This window comes from Mixophyes fleayi, chromosome 5 (assembly GCF_038048845.1).
Source record: "Mixophyes fleayi isolate aMixFle1 chromosome 5, aMixFle1.hap1, whole genome shotgun sequence".
NCBI classification, from domain to species: Eukaryota; Metazoa; Chordata; class Amphibia; order Anura; family Limnodynastidae; genus Mixophyes; species Mixophyes fleayi.
The window spans coordinates 109,704,339-109,724,045 of NC_134406.1; the positions used below are offsets into that span (position 1 = coordinate 109,704,339).

General features: G+C 37.3%; 1 protein-coding gene across 3 annotated transcripts in view; it reads right to left on the minus strand.

Moving 5' to 3' along the window:
* The window catches only part of TNS3 (tensin 3), a 282,436-nt gene that overhangs the window by 15,652 nt on the left and 247,077 nt on the right, over positions 1-19,707 (minus strand). For all 3 annotated transcript variants that reach the window (XM_075212670.1, XM_075212668.1, XM_075212671.1), the window contains exons 22-27: positions 16,920-17,061; positions 15,585-16,183; positions 12,599-12,682; positions 7,166-7,297; positions 3,988-4,083; positions 1,025-1,102 (exon numbers count right to left, since the gene is read on the minus strand). In XM_075212670.1, coding sequence (XP_075068771.1) covers positions 1,025-1,102; positions 3,988-4,083; positions 7,166-7,297; positions 12,599-12,682; positions 15,585-16,183; positions 16,920-17,061 — 1,131 coding nt within the window. The remainder of the gene's footprint in view (positions 1-1,024; positions 1,103-3,987; positions 4,084-7,165; positions 7,298-12,598; positions 12,683-15,584; positions 16,184-16,919; positions 17,062-19,707) is intronic.

Sequence of the window (19,707 nt, forward strand, 5' to 3'; positions counted from 1 at the left end):
TAATATTACAATTATGTAATAAAAAAAGAGGTATTTGTAAGAGCATAGCTGATTTTTTTTACGCAATACTAAATGGAAAGAGAAAATGCTGTGTGCATTCAGGTCACTTTAAAGAGGTTGTATCATGCATCACTTAAAATCGGTTGTTGTGATATATGGGGAAAATATTGCATTTTTATGAACCTTTTCATCCCCATGTAATCTTGGCAAATCACGTAATTTTAGCCCCGCAATTGCAGGATGCGGGAGACTTGCCAAGTATGGACTTCACAGGGCAGACAGCATGAACCGCTCACAGAGTAACAGCCATTCCCTACATCAAAGGAAGCTCCTCAAGCAGTCACCAGCAAGCTCTCTTCCTAAATTCACTGCACATGAGGGTCAGGCTGATGAAGGAGTGAGCATGCTTGTGATTTTTTTAAGGATATCCTTATATGTAAGGAAGGAGGAGCATTACATTCAGCTCTGATGTGGACCTGCCTTGAGAGGTGGAATGTCTGTGTGCTAATGTGGTGGCTAAATTGGAGGGAAAACAAAGTAAGTTATATAGTGTTACACACACACAATTTTGTTATAAAGGCACATTAAAATGCAATCACTCTGTCCAAACAGTACAAATAGCCAATTATAATTCCTGTATTATGCAACTACTTTAATATTAAAGACACACTAATCCCATTTTCAAATATTTGCATAGAGATAAATTGACATAAAAATGTGTACAGTGTCTGCTAGAAACAGCAGGTAAACCCGCTATTTGAGGCACTTCCAGTATTCACTGATGCACTGTTTCCTACAGAAATTTATTTATCCAGATATAGAACATAAAATGAGATAGTAATTACACCTTTACTTTGTTAAAAACAATAGAAATAAAGAAACATTTTAAGGTTAGTGTCAACTTTTTCCCCAGATGATTTCTGTTAGGCATATCTCCATCCACATATTTTGGACATTTCCCTAAGGAATTGGATTGAAAAAGAAACACATTGAGAATGTAGCTGCACACTTTTTACATGCATACCTTTGTCAGGGATGAGTAATTTGCAAGGTAGTGCCAGTGGTGTAATGGAATGTTGATAAACCAAAGCTGTTAAACTCCCTATGGTTAAAAGGAACATAAATTAAAGATAAGGATTTCAGTACTACATCAACACTGAAAATTATATAACATTACTATAACAAAGCGTCTCACTGAATATACATTTTGCAGTGTACACCAAATACTTTTCCTGTAAAAGCTACACATGACATTTTAATTGCATAGCTATTTTGTTCCCAATTGATGATCCTCAGATCATTCTGTAAGGTACGGTCATATGGATCTTTAGAACACCATGCTTTTCCAAGCAGAACATATCAGTGTTCTTAAGCTCCCAAAGTGGCTAACAGCAGTAAGAGAAAACCTCTGTTTCACTGTCACACCATAAGCATTTCAGAGTTAAATGTACTGCACATACAGAGTTTTTCCTTCATTGTGTTCTAGCTTCAGAATATCAAGCTAATCTGGGGGTAAAAGTGCAGTAGAATACAACATTTATGAGAAAACTTTTAGGGTAAGAGATTCCAAATGTCCCAATTTTTTCCAGTCAAAATTTTTAACTCACAATACTTGTTTTCCCACAATAGAAACTCCTGATGAACCTTAATTAACAGGAAAAGTTGGCATATGATCCTATAACTGTTTTATCTTGTGAAACTAAAGTGAAGTAGGGTGTAGATTTTATGGCCTGAGCAAACGGTTCACATTGGTGTTACATGAGTAGCATGATTGACACAGTAGTTAAGGTATGCAATTTTATTAGTAGGCCATTGGACAAGGTACTTTTTTAACAAAGGGCAATCATCAAAAAAGGTAACAAGAGTAGTTCACAGCACACAGGGTTAATCCAGCAAGAGAAGACCAAAGCCACAAGGTTAATACAGCAAAGAAAGTCCCAAAGACCCAGGTGTAATCCAGCAAGAGTAGACAAAGGATACAGGGTTAATCCAACAATGACAGTCACACAATGACAGGCACACAAGAGTTATTCCAGGGTATCTTCAAGAAGGGCTGCTCACTTTTAGCCCAGTCACGGGCACTCTGTCAGCCCCCACTGTAGAGTTGCCAGGATGGAGCAACATCATCATTTAATGCAGGTTGCTGCCGCCAAACAGGTAGTGACAGGAAGAGATCTCTCTCCACTCCTATTTTTAAATCTCTTGCTAGGCAACACTATAAGGCCTTCATTGGCTGCCACTGAGCCTCCATCATTATCAGTTGGCCACTCTATCTGTAGTTTTTGACCACAAACACATGCCGAACTTGCCAGGGAGATCCCCTGCTGGATCCTAGGTAAAAAAGGACTTCCTGCACATTAGTGTTTGTCTTGGACTATGGAGGCTTCTGTAACTTGCACCTCCCTTCCCAGCATTCCTGCAATATTACTACCCTAATCTGCCAAGTCCCCAATAACACCACTTCTTCCTGTATCTTAAACCTCATCTCAAAATACTTTCCCCCTTTTACATCTACCTGACCTGCAAATCACCTTCTTGAATAACCACCTCTCATTCCCGCACACAAAACTGCAAACCCACCTTTTTACTAGAGCTACCCTACTCCCACCTATACAACGTTCACTTTTACACCATCTCTGCAGTCCTAATCTAATCACAGTGGTTCTTCTTCTCTGAGCGCTGTCTATTTCCAACTAGATTGTAATCTCTTACAATCAGGGCCCTCCCTATCCTTTTTTTCACAATTGCATTCATGTTATCTGCACTGTATGATCCTATTTTATATATGCTCTCTTTTTCTGGTGCCGGGGAGCACTGTGGTGCCTTACAAATAGAATACATTAACCTAGTGTAGTCCAGTGGCACCTCCTTGTATGCATATAACATATGTGGCAGATTCCTTTTTCAGTACCCTTCGCTCTCCGTGAATGACAAAAGCATTGCTTTAAGGGTCTAAGCATGATATATTGGTAGCTTGTATGAACCTTACGCCCTGCAAGTTTGGACATAAACTGGTTGGACATGATTTGCTAGGGAACCCCACCCTGGAGATAATGACCACTAGCAACTCTACAATCTATTAGGGCTGCTTGGTCTATGGTGGCTGAAAAAAATGTTCCTTAAAAGAAGCATCAGGAGACAAGGTACAGTGGTTCATAATAGACATCAGATATTCTAACAAGAATATGTTTCAAATTAAAAACTCAGTTGAGAAACTGCATGAGCAAATATTTGTAGATTTTCAGATTCAGATTTTGTGAAGAGAGAAAAAATCTGAAACCATGTTTTGTGCATTAATCCACTAGTAAGTGTTTTTACATTTGTTATGATTACTCATTTAAGTTTATTCAATTCTAATTTTAATTTGTAATAGTAAACATTTTTATGGAACAGACCTGAATTACAAAATTAAGTGCATGGTCAATATTTTTCTTTATATTTTGTGAGGACCAATGTTGTAAAAGAATGTAATTTGACATTTTTCCTATTCCATATAAAACCACAGTAATTGTTATTTTAATAATATAATTTAAAACATGCATTATCTTTATTTATATTGACATTAAATAGACAAGCCTTGATGGTGGCCCATGACAAAACTGATCAAAGTCTTTAATATGTAAGCAAACTTGTTATAAAAGCATGGTGCAGTCAAAAGGTTTAGAGGAAAACAGCAGTCCCAAATCTTAATATCTGAACTGCATACATATTGGGAAAAAAATATCTTATAAAGAGCAGAATTATTCCCCTTCTTAATCTTTTCATTACTACTGTGTTCTTGATTGTTTTAAATTTGTGGGGGGGATTTATCAGTACATAGTTCCAAAAAAAACCTCAAACTTTTATATTACTCATTGTAAATTGTCATATTGCCATCATTCTTCACAGTGCATGTTTTCTTTAATAAGCTAGAGTTTTTAATACAGGATAAACATAGTCATGAGTTCTATGTTGCATCTATAGGAAGCAGGCAACAATGATATTTACCAAAATATGGTTCATTTGGACATCCCTTCAACCGGACCCCTTTTTGAACGCATTCAATTAAGAAGTGCCGGACAAGTTCATTTGTCAAATCTCCAACTGTAAAAGAAGAAAATAAATAGGATTTTTACAGCATTATTTTTTGCTCTATTGCAGCTAAGAAAGGGGATTATTATCTTATGTGGGCTAAAACACCCTTTCCAAAGGTAATTTTTAACCAGGAGGCATTAATGGAACCAGCAAGGCACTATCAGCCACTTTTCTCCTCTTTATAATTACTGGTTGCTTTCCTAATGGACAGACTACACTTATTGGGCTGTTGAGTGATGGTCAGGCAAATATAAGGACCAATATGTATTTTAGCAACCACTTGTATGAGTGGGATCCTGATCTTTGTAGACCACACAGCAAAACTTTGAAAGTTTCCAGGAAAGGGTATTTTATTATATTCAATATCATTTTCTTCCCTCTCAGCCATCTGTCTCCTCTTGGTACCATTTTCCACTCCCTGCTCAGAGAGGAAGGGAACATCAGAGCTCCCTTTCGCTCCAAGATGAATTTCATTGTGGAGCCCTAGGATTCTGGTGGTCACATGATGGAGAGCTCATTTAGCTCCCTGCTACATCATCACTCAGAGGAAAGGGCAGAGAGGACTCATAGCACCATGGGTGGCAGCTGAAGTGCCTAGATGGGCCCCCTTTGTTGACAGGCCTGGTAGCAGCTGATACCCCTGAAACCCAGGTACTTATGCTCGTGAGTATTAACACTGTAAGAGCTATACAATTCACATATGTATTTTCTAAAAAAAAAGAAAATAAAAAAATACCAACTCCCTTGAAGTGGGAGATGAATTATATATCCTACTTGGGGGTCTTCCTTCCTCGTAATCTAGCCACTCTTTATACACTCAACATAAGACGTATAATCGAATCTATAAAGATAGAGATAAAAGGGTGGGAGAATCTCAATGTTTCATATCTGGGTAGAGCGAATCTCTTGAAGATGGTGTCTTTCCCCAAATTGCTATATCCTCTACAAACATTACCCTTACTTCTCACAAAATCAGATGAACATTTATTGAATTGCCTATTCCGCACGTTCATTTGGAGGAAAAAACGTCCCCGTATCCCGTTTATCAAACTACAACAGTCATCTTCCAATGGAGGCATCAACTTTCCCAATATAGTTCTGTATAGTTACGCTGCACATTTACGGTACTTGAGAGATTGGATATCACAAACTAGTATATATACCAATTTGGCATTGGAAAAACAATTTATACCTTCTATGCATATAAAGTCCTTTCTTCACATTCATGACCAGGAAATATCGATAGAATTATTAGATAACCCACTGGTGATGTCTGTGAGAAAGATTTGGCACATTCTTCGACATAAATTTCTGTACACCTTCCTTTTTTTGGTAATCCTGATTTTCAGGATGGCATGGCGGCTCGTCCCTTTAAGACATGGGAACAACAGGGTCTATACTCTGCGGGTCAATAAATGAATAAATCAACCAAGAAACCATTGCGTTATGCCCAAGCTAGTGAAAAATTTCCATTTCTAGGCCCTTGCGGGATGACATTTCTCCAAGCCCAACATTATGTCAAGAGCCTAATTGTTTTTTTCTCAGACATAGATTGGGATAACCCATTAGACAATATACTACTCTCTAAATCCCCCAAACAAAAAGCTATTTCAATTCATTATAGACTCCTGAGAAACAACATAGACTATTCTACTATACGCTCGGGCCTTGCTCAATGGTTATTGACATTCCCGCACTTAACTAATGAAATTTTTCTTAAAAACTTAAACATCTCGATCAGATTACTCCCAGCCTCTACATATGTAGAAATGTTCCTCAACATATTTCACAGGGGATATATATCTCCACATCGCAGATTGGCTATGGGTCTGTCAGATAATGATAGGTGTCCTAAATGTGGGATGGGAGGGGCAGACTTGTTTCATTGTTTCTGGGGATGTCCGGTTATTAGAGGGTTCTGGATACGTGTGTGGAGCTTTGCTACTGCTGATCTTGTAAATTATCTCCCTTTCACACCAGACTGGGCTATATTGGGCATTCTCCCACCAAATGCCCGCACATCCAGAGGTGGCAGACGTCTGCTGCTGATTATTTTGGCAGTGGCAAGAAAATGCATCCTCCACATGTGGATCCAGAGCACATCCCCCACACTGGACCTCTTTAAAGAAAAAATGTTCTTTGCCATGAAAATGGACTGGTTGGAAGCCTCCCTCCAAAAAACAAAATACACAGGGAGATTTTTTGACACTTGGGAGAGCTTTGTTGGCACTTTGTCAGTCCCGCTGAGAGAACAAATACAAAAATGTTTTCAACATACCCTTTGGTATGAAACTAGAATATTCATGCAAGACCCACCTATCTTTCTGGACTAGGAGAGTGCTTGTGTTGCCCCGGTCTCTCCAGGCTTTTGTACCTTATGTGTGATATCATATTTATAGTTCACTTCAGTGACTCACAGATGACGTTTTTCCTCATACTATGTGTCATGGTTCATGATTATTAAGTATAAACATATCTTTGTTCTAATTTATTTACTGATGTGTACATGTTTGACATTCTTCAATAAAGAAATATAAAAAAAAACCAAAAAAAACAAAAAACACCATACAAGAATTTTGTTTTCTCTCAATCCATTTCTAGTGGCTTGCCAACATTTAAGTTACAAAAGAAAAATGCAGATACTGTTCATAACATGCTTTAAATATAACTCATGCCAAGCAATAAGAATGAGATATCAAAGGCTTAAATAGAAACTTTTGGGGAAATTCAATTCCCCCCGAATTTCCGCTGCGTTAAAACTATTACCGTTATTACGGTAGTTTTAACCGGGCTTTAGCTGCGAGCAAAAAGCTGGCGTTGAAACTACCGTAATAACGGTAATAAAGCGCATTATTACTGTAATAACGGTAATAAAACGCATTACTGTAATAAAGCGCATTATTACCGTAATAACAGTAATAAAGCGCAGGCCGCGTTACTTTCACCCGTAATGCGGATAATTGAATTCCCCCCTAAGAGTATTTTTTGTCTACTTTACAAAGCAAATCAGGGAAATCTAAAATGTTTTACTACACAAAATTAGATCTAGGGATATCATTATTATAACAATGCACTCAAACCATTCTCATACCTTTCTTGTTTAGCTGCACCACAGACGGAGGCGGTGTAGCAACCTTCATAGCTAACCCATAGGCTCCTCTGAAGGAATGGCTATCTCTGACAATAAAGGAACCAGGTTCTTTATCCTTAAGAACTGCAATAGCTGAATTAAAGTGGGAGAGATAATATGTTGATTTAAATAATGAAAATTAAAATTGCAAATTTACTGTAGACCAATAGGATACAAAATAACTTGTTAAATACAAAGCACATAGCCATATAAAATAACAGTGTATTGTATAGTGAATATTTAACAAATAATTATTGTGGGCATTACTGCTAATCAGAAAATTACAACATAAAACTACAATTAAATTATTAAAGCTTGGCTAAAGCGTATTTATTAAATGAAGTACACTGAAGTGAGTATTTTGTATAATGGATCATATAAAGAAAGCTACATTATCCTGGATTTGCATTAAAGATATAATCCAGGAAAATACCTCTCACTATTACTATTGTCTGTAAAAGTGCAACCGTGCAGACAAAATAAATGCAGGTGCAAAGGGTAGGGAGGACACTGATCTTACAGTCTAGTGGGAAAAAGAAACATCTGAGACTAGAGGAGCAAGGATGGCTCAAGGTGGAGATTGGAACAGTGAGAGAGTGTTCCAGTGTGAACAGGGCCGGTGCTAGGGTCCATGGCGCCCTAGGCAAAATCGGCGCCCTCCCCCCCCCCCCCGCAAAAATCGGCTCCCTCCTCACCCCGTCTTTTCTTACCTTGTCTCACCACCGACGCCTCTCTACTCCGTCTCCTCCCCTCACTGACACTAGTGAGTGGAGGGGAGGAGACGGAGCAGAGAGGCGGAGGTGGTGAGCAATAGCCTCTTCCCCCCCCCCCTCCCCATGCATCTGAATGCTGTGCGGCGGCCGTGACAGGTATGGTCAGCAGTCGCCGCACAGTTTTAAAATTAATTTCCAGTTCTGTGGCGCCCTCCAGGCGCCCTCCAGAGCCCGGCGCCCTAGGCAAGTGCCTAACCTTGCCTAATGGGAGCGCCGGGCCTGAGTGTGAATAGTATAGGTGGACTATGGTCAGCTCTAAGAGGTGGGTTTTCACAAAGAGTGAAAAGATTTGAAGGCTGGACAAAGTTTGATAGGACATGGTAGGGAATTTTATAAGTGAGTAGCAGCATGGGAGAAGTTGTAGGAGAGAGTAAAAGGTGGTTATCAAAGATTAGGTGAAGCACAGGTCAGAGGTAGATCCAAGAGGGCATGTGGAATCATATTTAGGACAAGGTTTGAGATGTATGAAGATGTGGTGTTGTTGAGGACATGTAGGTGACAATTTGAAATGGGTTCTGCATGATATGGGGGAGCTAATGCTTGAAGAGTGGTGAGGTGGATGTGGAGCAACAAGAGAGAGAAAGAACAGCCTTTGGAAAAGAAAACAAAGGTTGATTTGAGGCACATTCTTTGAGCACTGATGCATCTTATAGTGTAGATTTGGTCAAATATTGTTCACTGAAAACTAATGAAGTTAAAGGGGACAGGCATAAACAAAGTTACTTTAAGAAATTGTTTCCAGGAAACAAGATACTTTAAGAAACTGTAAACACGTTTTCTTCAATAAATCAACGCCGATATGCAGAAAAAAAATAATAAACAACATACCAGCTTCTTATTCCTGGCACAAAAATTCAGTGTACCTGACTTAACATGTGCAAACACGTTTAAGTTTCAACAAACAACCCCATTGAAGGGAGAATAGTATGATCTTCAAAAATGCTGTGCCAGTATGAACAAGTGTGTAAGAGATTACAAAGTAATTTTACTACATTTCTTTTCCTGTCAAACTGTACAGTTTACAGCATAATGACCATCACACAATAATTACAGTCACATTCTACATATTTCCCAAATAGCAATTTGAAAACCAAAATCTGATGGAATAAAATGGTTAATAATGCAGGCCCATTACCCAGTGGTGTTTGAATGCTGCATCTGACTTGTTTTTGTAACACAAGTGCAAGGTAATGTAAAATAAACTCATTCTATTCTATGTGGCCTTACCTACTTCCGTTCATGCTTAAGTCTGCACACATTTGCATTGTGGTACCTATTTAAATGCAATCAACTCATGTGACTTAGAAAGTCCTTTCTTTCTATGGGAGCATATTGCCTACATATACTAGGGTTGTAACTCCAGCACTGTCCTTTATTTATCCTATTCATGTTAATAATCAGTTAATTCAGTGGAATTATGCACTCCATATAGTGACCCCCTTGAAATGACCTGGTCATTGAAATGAATGGAGCTCCCCAGCATTGCTAATTGTTTCTTTTCCATATGAGTACAAATTCAAGTAATTTATTTTCATGTGTGCCCATTCATGTCAATGGGTTTTCTACATGAGGTATACATGCTTGAAAAGCCATTGAAATCAATGGTCTAATGAAATGAATGGTAAAAGCTTTCTGCTTGTATTCTTCACATATTTGCAAGCACAGGAGAACATGTCAGCGTATATCAATCATCATGCCTCAAGTGAACCACAAATCATCATCATCATTTATTTATATAGCGCCAACATATTCCGCAGCGCTTTACAATTGATCAAATGCATATACAATGTATAGTACATATAGCGTTTATATGCATTTGTGTGGTTTTGTCTATTTTACACAAACCCAAATGGGTAGCAGGCCTTAAGCAATTATGTTGGCCAAGGAATAATTCCTCATTTTGGTTTAAAGACAAGCAAGCAGGTAGAAGGAATACATTTTATCATTTAACATTTATCTGAAAAAAGCAGCACACACTTATCTATTCAAGAGAGCATTGCTACAGAAAAAAAATAAGTACCTATACAGCCAATTGTACAAGCTGACTGAAATCTGCCAAAGCAAGATTCTCCAAGCCAAACGGTTTCATATTATGGCTATAACTGACAGACATTTATGAGTGGTTGGTGGAAGCAGTAAAAAGCACCCTTAACAGAGCGCATTGCTGCATTTAACAACAGAAATTGACCAACAATGGCAGGAAGCAGGTTGTCAGTTGGCGCTGTATCCTCACACTTAGCTGAATGTACAGTAGTCAGCCTACCTCACACAGAACTTTATGATAGACAGGCCCTGGACTTAACTCAATATTATGTTTAGGGCATCACAGATACTCTCTAGAAGACAGGGTGAGAGAAATCAGGAATCTCAGGAGGCCATATGCACATGGTGCAAACACTTAATATGCACAGTAAGGAAACAGGCAATTTGTAACCCACAAATGAATGTGTATCATGTTTCTGCTCACTATTATTGCAAGACAGGACAACACAGGCACATGTTTTAGGAGATTGTAGCCAAAGAGGTGGCAATACAGGTTATGTGCCTGATTATGTCTTTTAAGCACCTATATCACAACTATTGCATGACAACTGTAAAACTGCAAAGGATATAATTATAAAGTCATATTTCATACATATATAAGGTTTTTTTTCCACCAAATTTTCTTACAAATTGGTGGAAGAAATTTTGCACATGGCAAGTGCAGAGCATCAATGTCTTTTTGCATATATATTGTAAGCCCCAAGTCTGGCACAACCCATTACTCATTAATTAAATCCAACTTGAGTTAGGTGAGTTCCCAGATGTCCCTTGGCTGCTAATGCTTGGAGATGACTTGCCTTTAAAAGCTGTTTCCAGGTAAGCTTCAACCCAGATAAAAAGAATAGCACTTGATCATGTTGGGACTGGCCAGGAGGGAGGATTTTGGCGCGAGTGTGTCAACTTAACATATATTGCAATGTGTGGAACTAACATTTCCTGTTTTCAATATAGAAATGCAGCTATTACAAAATTAATTGTGTATTTGGATAGTGCAGAGTATCTCCATTTCTTCTCCGTTTCTTTGTTTATACAATGTGGGCAACCCCCTTTTGTACCCAAGTCTGTGCACAGTTAGAGTGCAGATGATCTAATATACACACACACTTATAAACCTTATAATTATGCCACTAACAGTGTTACCTCCACATTACATATAATGTATATATGAATTGTACACACACTTTATATATATATATATATATATATATATATATATATATATATATATATATATACACACACACACACACACTTAAATCCCTTTTTCTGATTCCATCTGGGGGACACTGCTACCATGGGGGCTATATCCCCTCTGCAACCCTCAGTGTGTAATACAAAAGCCCGAAGGAACGGAACTCAAACACCCAAAAAAGAACTGCAGAAGAGCAGAAGGGAGGAAACGCAGTGTCTCCCAGAAAGAATCAGAGAAATGAGTTTATTGCAAGTATAAAAATCCTTTTTTCTCCTTCATCCTATCTGGGGGACACTGCTACCATGGGGACGTACCAAAGCAGGCCCCTTAGTGAATTTCGGCATTTTATAGTGGGGGCGGGGCCAAAATTACACGTTTTTCAAGGCCAGCCCCCACAAGTCGTCCTCTTCCTCCCCCCCAGCTCCCGGAAGCCAGCTTCAAAAGGTTGGCAAAGATAGCCCATCTGTGATTTTCCCAGTGTACCGGTGGGCTAGTCCGACATTGCATTATGCATACACCTCAGGACCTCTTGAGGAGGGGGCTTGGAACATGCCCTACAGAGCAGTGCCGGATCTCAGAAATTATGTGACTGTGGGCCTTTAAGCCGCCGATAAGCATCAGCACATGCTGGATTCCAGCGCTCTATGCCCAACAAAGCAGCACCGGTCCTCAGAACAATATGACAGCAGGTTTTACTCGGCAGCATCTGTAGGGGAGAGAAAAATGCAGTCAGTGGGAGCCTCTGCTGTCCTCACTGTGACTGCTACTACTCAGCTGAAAACTGTGAGTAGTGTGCTTGTTCCAGCATCGCTATTAAAATAAAATAAATGACACTATCAGCTAAAAAAAAATACCTATCTTAGCAAGAAGAGTACACCAGAGGTCCTACTCCTCGGGCACTCAAAACACATTGAGGTTTGCAGGTGGTTGCAGAGGGTATATAGACTGTCGGCAGGAAGTTAACTATGTGAGTGCCTGCTCCATGTTCCCACATACAACCCCATGGTAGCAGTGTCCCCCAGGTAGGATGAAGGAGAAATATATATATATATATATATATATATATATATATATATACATATATATATATATATATATATATATATATATATATATATATATATACATACACATACACACACATATATATATACACATATATGTATACATATATATATACATATATGTATACATATATATATATATACATATATATATATATATACATATATACACACATATATATATATATATATATATATATATATATATGTGTATATATGTATATATATATATATATATGTATATATACATGTGTATATATACATATACACACACACACACACACACACACACACATATATATATCTCAATACATGAATGTACCTTGTTCTCTGGATATATCAGGCTTATACCAGAACTTGGAAGTGTCTTGCACAAATTTCACGGTCATCTTATCTGTTGAATTTTCTGTAAAACAAAGTAAAAGTATGTTTTATAAGTTGCACTGTTGAGAAAGTTGTATAGTACTATAGAAAAAAAATAACGTTAATAAAGACAAATTAAATAGAGTGAAAATGCACTTACACAAGCAACTCAGTCTGTCTAAGTTAACATAACTAATTCTATATGACACAGACTATGTATTTCCTTGTTGATATGTCAAGATTCAATTATACAAATAACACACACAAAGTAAAGGCCATCCAGATGTGCCAAATTAAAGACCAAAATGAGTCTGTAACATTCAGTATATCAAGAGAAAAATGTAAAATATACTATCTAAGGTGTGGCTTAATATATTAGGAAGTGACATTTGTCTCTTCAGCCGGCATGCAGATTACTATTTCAGTCCGCAATTCTGAAATGCAAAGTACTTCCATGGAAGTACTTCCCAAAACGCAGGAATTCCCCTACATATGTGCGCAGCGGTAACTTTTGTCCAAAAATTATGTATTCGGGTCTGCATTTTTTTTTAGTTCATGCATTACCCTTTATGCACTTTGCTTGGTCTTATTTGCTAAATATACTACAACGCTTTTCATATAAATGAACCATGCACATCAGCAAAACAGCATAGCTTCAGAAGCCGTGTGCATTTTAATAAGCATCTAGTGTGAACAACATTTTGTTCACATTTGCTACATTTCAAAGCTAGTATACAGGGATATTTAAAAGAAAAATAGAATGCATATAAATTATTGGTAATTAACAATACTAACTACACCAAAGAAAATTGCATCAAACAAGTCCTGTTAAAGTACTTAATTAAAATATATGTACCCTCATTGTTGAATGCTAGTTTATGTATTTGTCTTACTTTCTGTTTAGCACATTGTAGTATATTTGGTAAAGAAAAACAAAAAAGCAAATAACCATTGTGCTGCAAAGCATTAATTTGGAGTTTTTCAGTACCTGAGAAATTTCAAGCTCCTCCATATGCAGGTTATGCTGCATCAGATGGATGCTACATAAATCAGACAAAAATGGAATAATATACTTCTAGAGCATACTATTGTAACATCATCTGGAATCTTAGCTTGATTTAATGTTAAATCTAATGTAAAGAAAACATCTCATTGGCACTGAGCCTGGCAGGCACCAATTAATGTGTACAATGTGTTGTACAAATTCTGCACAAGACTATGACAAAAAACCGTACAGAAGGGAAAGTTGTGGGCAGTGAGATATCCATAACATGTCTTCTACAGGTAGGAAACTGTTGATGAGGGAGCAAAGGAAGAATGTAACAGTGTTTTCATTAGATCTCCAATATCCTTTTTTCCACTTATTGGGCAACTTTGAGATTAATTGCATAAGGCTATTGCGCGGATAACACTGACATAACTAATTTTTTCACATATCTTAAGATTACTTACTTCGTTGGTCAACCCCCAAATAGCAGAAACATCAGTCCTATATAATACTGTATTTAAGATAGCACCTGTCAACCGTACTGAAGATCTTAAGAGACAGAAAAAAATAAATAGTACATTCTAGTTGACAGTTTTTGTGCCGTTGGGCTATTTCTGAGGATTGAAGTGAGGAATTCTCTGCCATTTGAACATGAATGTAAAGTAAATAAAAAAATTGTTCAATGGCTGTGCTATAAAAAGCAATGAATAGCTCCATTCAACTTTGTTCCTCCTTAACTATATGACTTCATATGTAACACTGGTCAATTGAGATTTCGAGTACTGACATTAGTTAAATAATACTTTTGTGATCCAAGAGCACATTTGTTCTAAAAATGAGAATAAAACAGGAATACCAGTTATTCCAACTGAATCATTTAGCATCTAGAGGGCAATAGTTTCTGTGTCTAAAAATGAATACACAAATTACATTGCTTTACAGTGGCTAGCACTTATAGCGCAAATAGCTCTGTCTTAAGGTGAATGGATATTAAAGTACAAGCAGTGCTTCTCCAGCATATTGTGGAAGTGCTGAACAGTAGGTTAGGGTGGGGGTCAGTAGGCAACCTTCTTCCCAATTGAATAGATATAATATTGTGACGTGACCTTTCCTCACCACATGCCATCTGCTCAAGACTCATTGATTTAAATACATGTTTAATCTCTTCAAGACTAGTGCTTGCTTAAGCTTAAAAATATAAATCTAAAATATAAGATGAAGCCACAACTCAGGATATTAATGGAAAGTTATCTAAAATAATGTATCAATGTATATTAAAATGCATATGGTAATAAATATAAAAAAATACTAGAACTGGTAAATACTATAAGCAACTACACAATATACTACTTTTTTGTAGATATCATGAGTTAGTCAAAATAATTGTGAATAGGTCTTAAGCTTCTTAATCCATAATAGATAAACCTTTGGATCCTTACATAACATTGCTAACAGATAGCAAGAAGTGGCTAGTTCACACATGGCTGACCAGGCTAGAATTCCTAACCCTTTTCCAAATTTCATACTAGAAGGATGACAGTAGGGAGGTGCAATCACTATACTGTCTAATATCAAAAGCATACTAAACGCTCATCAGTAGATCAGTCAAATACAGGACCTTTGTTGCTATAGGGAAACAATGTTACTCCAAAAGGGCTTTTAAGGAAAGCCCTGTGCAAAGAAAGGAGAATGGGCAGGCTTAGGCGAAAGAGTGGAATATATATATTTACTGGCCTTTATGATGAGAAACATAGATTGAGGAATAATATAGATTACATCTGCATGTAAATATAAACCAATAGTCTTGATTAATCACAGAACAGTGACTAGTTTTATATAAGTTGTCCTTTGAAAACAAAATACATTAAAAAAAAACAAACACACACAAAAACCACAAAAATACCTAATATATATATATATATATATATATATATAATTAATTTATTTATTTTCTTACCTGGGAGAGGAGATTCACTTAGAACCTCTGAAAAATTAGGGAGAACATTGGGAAATGGAATGCTGATTGTACTGCCACTGTGTGGACTTGAGAAGCCACTGGACGAAGGAGAGACAGAGCCAAATGATCTTTCCCCTTCAGAAATTCTCTTTTTTTCAGGTAGAGGTGGCTGTGAATGAAGACTTTTCACCACATGGTGTAAAACTGGACTGCCTTGGTTTTGTGAGTTGTTGTTGTCCATGGAAAACTGTGTTCTTATTGTTTTAGGGGAACCATTTGTACTTGAAAGAAATGATACATGTTTCTCATCTACCAGAGGACTATTTCCAGCAATAACATGACTCTCAAAGTTCAAATATGCCTGAGTATTTTTGCTTGAAGAGTGCTCTTGAAGATCAGTGGGTGCACAATCCAGATTGCTTATTGCAAGAGTCTGAAGCCCAGGAGGGGACTCGTTTGTCAATATGGATCTCTCAGAGTTCAGAAACTCTGACTGCAGATGATGTTCTGGCGACCTGCTTCTGCTCTTTAATGGAGACTGGTAGGAGAACAAAGGCTTTGTTGCATTTTCCATCCATAAATGTTCAACTTCTGAAATGCTATCAAAACAAGTATTATCAGATATATTTCAATTCTAAAAAGCCTGAATATTTTAAGTAATTAGACGTTCAACGCATATCTTCTTTAACGCGCATAGCCTTATTTTCGAAAAGGAAAATAAATAAATACAGTTTAAGCATTGACATAATAAAACATGTCCTATGGTCAAATTTAAACATAATAGTCAGAACATATTTGGAATCAAAGGCCACATAGAGAGAAACAGCAGTCATTAGGATGGGACATTATAACACTTAATTCATTTTTTTAGTGCAATTCTGTGTAAAGAACAGACCTATATGGAGATACAGGTGAAAGTGATAGGAACTGAATGCAGGGCAGGTTTGGGATCTGTATGTTATTGTTGCCTTATTAATGGTCAAGGGCCTTTTAGAAATGGGGTGGAAAATTTTGGATTGAAAAATCCATGCTCCATTTTGTATAGATTTTAGTTTCGGATGACTTATCCAGGATGAGACCACAACAATAATTTTTTAGCATATATATTTTTAATTGTAAACAAAAGAAAAAGGCCCCAGTATGGTGAGAAAAAGACAAACTTGGCTATTACCTCATGTTGCCAACAACTGAAAGTAGTTTTACAAAACCAAACCAAAATGTTAACAGCTTGTACGCACAAGATCTCAGGGATTTTAAGGAAGGGAGGGGGAAATACATATTACTGCAGGAAGTAATTTTAAAACCTTGACTTTGAATTAAACAAAAAAAACTCACCTTTCAGCCCTGGTTGCAGGATTCACAGTCCCCTGGATTGAAGATGTCTGCAATTCAGTCATGAAAAATCCAGAGCTTGTCCCTACAGAACTGTCAGCAGGAAGGACTCTCTGTTTAAGGCCTTCATTGTAATTTTTCATCTCTAATGCAAACAAAAGGTAGAAGAAAGTATGCTTTTAGTTAAGTTTGCATCTGTTTGGTACTGTGATTATAAACAAATAGTGGTGGAACTGCCAGTGGTGCAGCGCACCCGTGGCTCATTGAGATAATGGGGCCCGCTGCACAAGGAACTAGCGAGCTGTGCATCCTGGTTCTCTCCTCGCCACTTCCCTGCACCGGGGCCCACAACTTGCAAGTTCCGCCTCTGTAAACAAAACATATCAATTGCAAGCATGCAAAATATGTACAGATTCATTGCCAAGTATTGTTCACTCATGAGGAACCAAGACACATACACTTCACAAATCCAAAATATCAGTAAAATATATTAACAGCTAAGGCATGGTTTATGCTAAAATAATCCATGGGCAATGTCCAGTTTGGGGTTTAATATAAGAATTAGCGCTGTTAAATATACATATTAAGCTGGCTGAAGGTGAGATTAGAGCGATATTATAATTTGAGATATTTAAGTTGGAGTCTGTAATCATGGAGAAGCATCTCTACACACAGTAGACTTCTGCTTGATACGTTTACACATGCCACTAATATAATCCAGTAAAAAAGGAAATATAATATTTCAGATATTGAGAAAACAATTAATAAATCTGATCACAGCACTTTATTTAATGTTAGAATAGCAGGCTGTTATTTAACAATGTTAGAATGTAATACATGCAATAATCAGTTTATGTCACAATCATAAGATTTACAGTATATTTGTGTTAACATTCACATATAGAGACATACTTAGGGGCCACTCAATAGCAAGAACATTCTCAAGTAAGCAGTCACATTCCATGGATTCCAGGTGCTCTGGTGCTAAGTAACTCCACATTCCTTAACTGTTAATAGCACACTATTATTAACAAAAAAAAAAAATAGGCTGCACTTTCAGGAAATCAACGATTTGCCTCATTCCACATTTGAATGCAAAAGTACGCTTCGTTTTCCAGCATATTTTCCCTTAATTGTTCTTTTGGCAATTTATACTATAATTTGTTGTTCAACAGGTTGTCACACTTACTGCTGCTGTGAGCAGGTATTTTCCATGTGGTGAACACAGCCATTCAGACTGATATGCCACTGCTCCTCTCCTGCAGTCCCCATCACAACCAGTGCTGAGAAAACAGGGCCAGAGAGTGATAGAAAGTAATAGCAGAAGTCAAGTTTGCTTGCTCTGAATAAACCAATGTGTGATTATGAGTATGCAATGGTACACCACGCAACCTATTACCGGCATTTGTGCTTGTACCAACCTGTCGAACTTTTCCAATTCCTAATGTGCATTTGTTTGCACATCCTGTTCATTAATTTCTAAATTCTTCATTCAATTTAGATTTTTCTTGGGCGACATTAGCCTCCATTTAAATTATTTGTCTACATTAGGTCCCTGATCCTGTTGTCACTGGTGAACTCTCAGGATGTAGTACATAATTCAAGCAACATATTGGTATCAGCTGTTGCACCTGCCACCGCAGGAATTTATTTTTTGCTTGCTTTGGATTGTGGTGTGGTACCTACTATATTGTAATGCTGTTTTGGATGTTACACAATATCTTACTCCCTTTAAATTTGTCTATCACTATTACCCATTACATATTTTTGCCAGTTTCTGTTACTTTTGCATAATCTTTTGTTCAAACTAGTTTTATTTTCCTGCCACTGCATTTGCTCTTCTCTTTTGGCTCTATTATGCCATCTGGCATGAAGTCCTTTCTCGATCAAAAGTCACCCACTAGTATGCCAATTGCAAAGTTCCAATATTTTCTTCTTGTTAATTTAAACTATGTATCATAAGCAAAAATATGCTGCTGTACATCTTCAACAAAGATGTTTGCCCATTTTAGTTGGACACTCAAAATACACACCATTAGGAATATGAATGGCAGCTGAGCATACATTTGAAAATATACTGTAGTGTTATAGAAAATTGGCACTTAATTTGCATAATCAATTCTAGAATCCAGCAGAATTCATTTGCAAATGCATAAATAAGTCAAGAAGAAATGGGTTTCTGTGAAGGCCATAGATTTGTGGGTTCATTTCACCTAAGTAGCAGATAGATTGAGCCTGGTCCTCCCTGTATTGGCCATGGGATAGCTACAGAACATGCTTTATGAATTGTACACACAAGATAAGCATCTCCTCAAAGGGCTCAAACAGTCGACAAGTGACCCATGATTTTCCATTGCATGGGATGTAAGAAGGCCCTATCCAGCAGCTTGAAACCACAGAGCAGAGTGGATCAAGCATTGTCAACCCATCTCACTTTATAAATCCATAAAAATACAAATTTACAAATACAGTGGGAAATTCTGCAGAATGGCGAAGCAAAAGCAGAACTTGAAGACTGTATTGCTGAAATAGTGTACCTCTGTGCACTTATTTTTCCTGTTGCAGATCTGTTGTGGTAGTATATATAGTTGGTAACTAGTTTAAAAATATGACCAACACTTAACATTTATTGAGAATATAACATGTATATAATCAAACAAACTTTAAGATAATGTGAAATGAAGATGCGTGTGTCTACAAGAGGTGAGTTGCACACCTGCTGCTTATACGTGTTTTAATGCAAAAAGGGGGCAATGCTATGTGGCTTAATGATAACTTGGAGCAATGCTAT